Here is a 6,270-nt window from a genome sequence, read left to right as displayed (position 1 = left end):
TGTTGCAGATGACCTTCTTTATCAAGGCTTCTGTAAATACTGTCTCCACCCGACGAGTGATGAAGACTAGATCATGGGCATGATCTCTGTTTATCTTATCCGAATGCTTTTGTGGGTTATGATCGGCAAGCCGGTACTTGTATTTGAACTTATGTGTGTGAGTTAAACTATTTGCTTCCGCTACTTTACAAGACTTGGTTTGTAATAACTATGACTCTGATGTGTTGTAATATATCTGCAAACTGTTTGTGAAATATTGTAACGTGTGATGTGTTATGTTGAATTACTGTGATCTTGGTTGTATGCAAGTTGGTTTGAAATCCTTCATGGTTTCAGTTGACTACCGGGTTTATATGGGCTCAAGTGCGAGAAGTTAATCGTTTAGGCGATTGTTTTTGTACTTGTGCTCTTATAAATTGGACGGTTTTGCTACATCCGGCGCTTCACTTGGTAGTGCAATGAGCTACCTAACATCGTCGACACCGACATTATAGGAGCTTTCCTATCCAGGACTACCTACGAGTCTCTTGTTCATAAGCTGGAACATAAGGGCCCACGAACCACCAAGGAACTCCTAGACATTGCCACCAGCCATGCCTCAGGAGAAGAAGTGGTCAGAGCGATCTTCGATCGTATCGATGGCAAGGCAAGGCAGGATGAGGGCGCCGATGAAGGCGCATCCAATCGTTCTGCTAAAAGGAAGAATAAGAAGCAACGGTGTGAGGGCTCGCTTGTGGCCACTGCTGACCACAAGGGTGGTCGAAAGCCCATGGAGGGCACTCTGAACCATTTCAAAAAATTACTTGAGGGGCCATGCCCGAAGCATGCCTTCCCGGTTAAGCATCTATACAAGGACTGTAGCCTAATAAGGCAGTTCTTGTCTAGAGGCTCCAACAAAGGGGAGCACAGGAAGGACCTTGACCTCACCATGGATGACACCGAGGGGAGGGACAATGGCTTTCCAACACTAGATAGTTGCCTCATGATCTTTGGAGGATCAGTGGCCTATGACTCCAAACACCATTAGAAGGTCACATGCCGCGAAGTCTATATGACCGAACTGGCCATACCTACCTTCCTCCGATGGTTAGAGTCTACCATAACCTTCGATCAGACCGACCACCTAGAGAGCATCCCATATCTAAGGAGATATTTGCTCATGGTTGACCCGATCGTTGGCACGAAGTGGCTCACCAAAATACTAATGGATGGAGGCTACATCCTCATCATCATGTATGCCAAGACGCTCGATGAAATGGGAATTGACCGGACACGCATCCGCCCAACTGGAGCACCTTTCCATGGCATCATGCCCAAAAAGCAGACCATGCCACTTAGGCAGATTGATCTGCCCATTACCTTCGGGGATCCATCCAATTATAGAATGGAAACCCTCACCTTTGAGGTGGTCGGGTTCCCCAGAACCTACCATGCCCTCCTAGGACGTCCATGCTTTGTGAAGTTCATGGCCGTCCCCAACTATACCTACCTCAAGCTAAAGATACTAGGCCCCGTTGGGGTCATCACCATCGGCACCTCCTTCCAGCGCACCTATGAGTGCGAGGTCAAGTGTTGCGATCACACCATAGCAATCGCCACCTCCGGAGAGCTCGCCGCCATCAAGAAGGAGGTCACCAAAGAAGCACCCAACCCCAAGAAGTTGACTGGTCTTTTGAGCCTATGAAAGGCTCTAAAGAGGTCCTTATAGATCCTGGTAGCCCCGACAGCAAGGTGGTGCGCATTAGGCATCGCACTTTTCTCCAAATAGAAAAACATGCTTGTCAACTTCCTCCGCGGCAATAAAGACATCTTTGCATGGAAACCCTCAGACATGTCAGGCATCCCGAGGGAAGTCACCGAGCACACCTTGAAGATCCATTTAGGTTCCAAGCCAGTGAAATAGCGCTTGCGTCGCTTCGATGAGGGGAAATGCAGGACCATTGATGAAGAGATCATAAAGCTTTTGGTGGCTAGATTCATCAAGGAAGTGCACCACCTAGAGTGGTTGGCCAATCCTGTTCTTGTACGAAAAAAGAGTGAGAAATGGAGGATGTGTGTTGACTATACGGGTCTCAACAAAGCATGCCCAAAGGATCCATTTCCTTTGCCGTGCATAGACCATATAGTTGATTCTACCTCAAGGTGCGAAACCCTCTACTTCCTTGATGTGTACTCCTAGGTACCATCAAATTGTGATGAAAGAGTCCGACCAACTCGCGACATCGTTCATCACCCCCTTCGGAGCATTCTGCTATGTCACAATGCCATTTGGTCTGAAGAACACTAGGGCTACATACCAACGTTGTATGCTCAAGTATTTTGGGGACCTCATCGGGTGGACCATTAAGGCCTACGTGGATGACATCGTGGTCAAATCCAAATAGGCCAACCACCTCATAGCCGATCTTGAGCAGACCTTTGCACAACTCTGAGCAAATGGCATCAAACTCAATCTCGAGAAGTGTGTTTTCATGGTCCCAAGGGGCATGCTGCTTGGTTTCATCATCTTTGAGCATGGCATCGAGGCCAACCCAGAGAAGATCTCAGCTATCATAAGGATGGGTCTGATTTAGAATATAAAGGGGGTGCATCAAGTTACAGGGTGCCTCGCCACACTCAGCCGCTTCATCTCATGCCTCGGTGAATGAGGTCTCCCCCTTTATCAACTTTTGAAGAAGGCCAATCACTTTGAATGGACTGTCCAAGGCAGAGGAAGCACTTGACATGGTTAAGCAGCTCCTAACAAAAGCCCCAGTCCTGGTTCCTCCCATCGAGGGAGAATACCTTCTGCTCTACATCGTGGCCACCACACAAGTGGTTAGCGCCGCCCTAGTAGTGGAGTAGAAAGAAGAGGGGCACACCCTCAAAGTACAGCGCCCTATGTACTTCATCAATGAGGTCCTATCCAACTCAAAGACCCGCTACCCCCAAATCCAGAAGGTTCTGTACGCTGTCCTCATCACCAGGAGGAAGCTACATCACTACTTCGAGTCACATCCAGTGACGGTCGTGATGTCCTTCCGCCTCGATGAGGTCATCCAAAACTAGGACGCCATGAGAAGAACCACAAAATGGGTGCTCGAGCTGATGGGGTAGGGCATTATGTATGCCTCCCTGAATAGCCATCAAGTCCCAAGTGTCGGTGGATTTTGTCGTGGAATGGACCGAGGTCCAAATGCCACCAGCAATCATTGATCAAGAGTATTAGATGATGTACTTCAATGGATCGCTGATGAAGAAGGGCGCCAACGCAGGTCTAGTCTTTGTGTCACCCCTTGGGGTACATATGAGGTACATGGTCTGTCTCCATTTCCCCTCCTCCAATAATATGGCCGAATATGAGGCGCTCATCAATGGCCTACTGCATTGCTATCGAGCTAGGCGTCCAACACCTCAATGTTCGAGGAGATTCCTAGCTCGTCATTGACTAGGTCATGAAGGAGTCAAACTGCCATGACGTCAAGATCACCACATACTACCAAGAAGTCCACTAGTTGGAGGACAAATTCGATGGCCTTAAGCTCAATCACATCCCGAGGTGACTCAATGAGGCGGCTGATGCGCTCACGAAAGCTGCATTCGGCTAAGAGCTGGTGCCAATGGGCATCTTCTCTAGTGACCAGCATAAGCCCTTCAGTTTGCTATGAGGAGTTAGGATAGGGTAGTGAGGGTCTATCCAATCCTGGCCTACTATGGCAGAACCTCCTAAGGAATCGGGCCCACATACACCTATCGTTGTCTTCACAGACCTCAGATAGCGTACATGAGTTCCCAACAACTCAATAGGTCTGTCGGGTGTCCTCGAGAAACCTGAATCATCCACGATTCTCTTTTCAAATAGGATCCCAATCATAGTCATTGCAGATTACAACAGTTTATTCTAATATATATCAGAGTAAAAGATAGCGGAAGTCTTAAGATAACATAATTACAAACCAGTTGTTTTCAAACTTACAATACCATAAGTGTTATACAACCATAGTAGCGGGATAGTATTACATTAACTTTATTTATCATACAATCTAGTGCCTTGTCCAAAGGCCATTCATTACTCCTCATCGTCGTTGACTTCAAACACCGACATGCAGCAGGGACCAAAACAAGCCTACACATATGACTCACCTGCAACAAGGGTTAACAAACCCTGAGTACAAAAGTACTCAACAAGACTAACCCGACGTAACGGGTGTAAGACTTTAGGGATGCAGGGGTTTGGGACAAGGTAAGGATGTAGCAAAATTCAAAGTCCTTTGCCAAAAGCTTACTATATTTATCCTATTCTCAAATTTTACCCCTAAGTCCTTTTAGTTCATTATCTCAACTAAATATACATTTCCCATATTCCATTCCTTCTCATTCCATTCTTATTCTCATATTTTAGTAATTCACCAGTCCTGCATTACTTCTATAATGAATCAAGTCTCCATATCCACGGAGCACTGGCAATTCGAATTGATTCAAGTCCCAGCTGGGGATTCCTTATCACACGACATATGTAGAACTTAATCTTGCATATATCAACCTCGCTACCGGATCCTCCTATACTAAGCCGTCTCCACGCCACCCGAGAGCACAGCACACCTCAAATCTGGCCACATTCTAGCCACGAGGGTACACGCTACTCCCGCCATCTCTCCACTCCCAGTGCGTGGGCATTTGTCTTAGTATCGGAATTAGCCGAAGTAGGCTTACCGGAGTATGTGACCAGTACTACAAAGTGTCTCGTTCAGAAGATCCACAATGAGTGGCCTTTAAGCGACATAGCCAGCAACATTACCCAAAAATTCAAGATAAGTCACCTGACTAGTCTCTAATTCATTCAACCTTCTTTCTTTCTTTGGCCAGTATGCCATCTTTCATTGTATCAAAACTTTTACTTTGAAAGCCTACTATAAAGCATACTAAGCATTCTACGCCTTTGTAAATAAAAACATCTCCAAGGATGGTAAACAAGTAACAAGGTAGGTAATGCATCAAGTAGGTAACATTTGAATTAAACAACTTAATGCATTAAGTAACATAGGTGATAAACTTTTCAAAGTAAACAAAGTAATGTCTTAATGCTTAAACCGGGGCTTGCCTTCGTTGATGATCTCAGGTTTCGGGTCAGTACCACAATTATCGAATCCCGTGACAACCGGGGATTCTTTCAGAACTTGTTCAACTAGAATCGTTTCGTTCTTGGGTTCTACACTGAAATGATAACATATGCTTTAACATGGTGATAATGTAAACATGATGCTTTCACGGTACATTAAATGTAAAAACACCCGCAAATGATTTTATTTCACGGTACAGTTGCAAGCCAACAAAACCAACTTGCAATCCTACCATCAAGAACCATACATGTGAATTGACCAAATGGATCTTGAAACCCTACTAGTCACAAAACATGACCAAAACAAGATCCAACACTATTCAAGCACTTAGAGTTTGCTTTTATTTATTTTTGAATTAATTTGGAAATAAGCCCAAAAATGAACTTGTTCCAAATGACCTCAAAATTTTATGTAAGCTTCCTCATGACAAATTAGTGTACCAAAACAAATTTCATAATTTTTTGGAGTTATACAGTGGCCTACAAAAATCATAGAAATTGCATTTATTAATTAATGGACTGAATATTTGAACATTAAAAATTTATTCAAATTTCAAGTTTCAAATTTTTAAACCATACTATAGCATGTACAGAGGCTACATACAAAATTTTAGAATTTTTGGAGCTATGATTATGTTCCTACAAATTTCCAAAGATTCAGCACTATTCAAAATCAGAAAATAACAAAAGTCACTATTCTCTCTCTTGCTCTCACTGACAGCCAGCCCCAACCTATCATCCCCAACCTCGGGCATTGACTGTGGCTGCGACGACGCTGACCGGCACTAATTTGCCGTCGGTGAGTCTAACAGCGACGGCCAAAGCACTAACATGCTCACAAGAGATAGGCGCATCGATCAGTGACACCTTGGAGGTCGATTACGACAGGGAGGAAAGCTAACGCCGACCATGGCGGACGCGGTGGCACGGCAGTGTTACGCCAGCGAAACAAGGTCAGTAACGGTGAAACAGAGGGTACAGGAAGCATCAGTGGCTCACCCCGATCGTGTTGAAGCAACAGGCGAGACCGAAGAAGCTATGGTGACGTGTTTTGACGGTGACCAGGATCACGGCGGAGAGGACCTCATCGACGACAGCGTTCCGGCGACTACAGTAGGCAAAACAAGCAGGCAAGAGTGGAATGAGCACTACAGCATCGAGACAAATCCATA

The 6,270-nt window shown here is 45.3% G+C and overlaps 1 protein-coding gene across 1 annotated transcript; it reads left to right on the top strand.

The window, feature by feature from the left end:
• The first annotated feature begins 1,159 nt into the window (after window positions 1-1,159).
• On the top strand, window positions 1,160-1,684 carry LOC136537344 (uncharacterized). The gene has a single exon (XM_066529345.1). It carries the CDS (start codon window positions 1,160-1,162, stop codon window positions 1,682-1,684), a length of 525 nt encoding a protein of 174 aa, XP_066385442.1.
• The last annotated feature ends 4,586 nt before the right edge of the window (window positions 1,685-6,270 follow it).

Source organism: Miscanthus floridulus, chromosome 2 (genome assembly GCF_019320115.1).
Source record: "Miscanthus floridulus cultivar M001 chromosome 2, ASM1932011v1, whole genome shotgun sequence".
Classification (NCBI taxonomy): Eukaryota; Viridiplantae; Streptophyta; class Magnoliopsida; order Poales; family Poaceae; genus Miscanthus; species Miscanthus floridulus.
This window is presented reverse-complemented; position numbering and strand designations above follow the sequence as displayed.

Coding starts and splice junctions, on each gene's coding strand:
- LOC136537344 (XM_066529345.1), top strand. CDS start 1,160: ATGGTTGACCCGATCGTTGGCACGAAGTGGCTCACCAAAATACTAATG.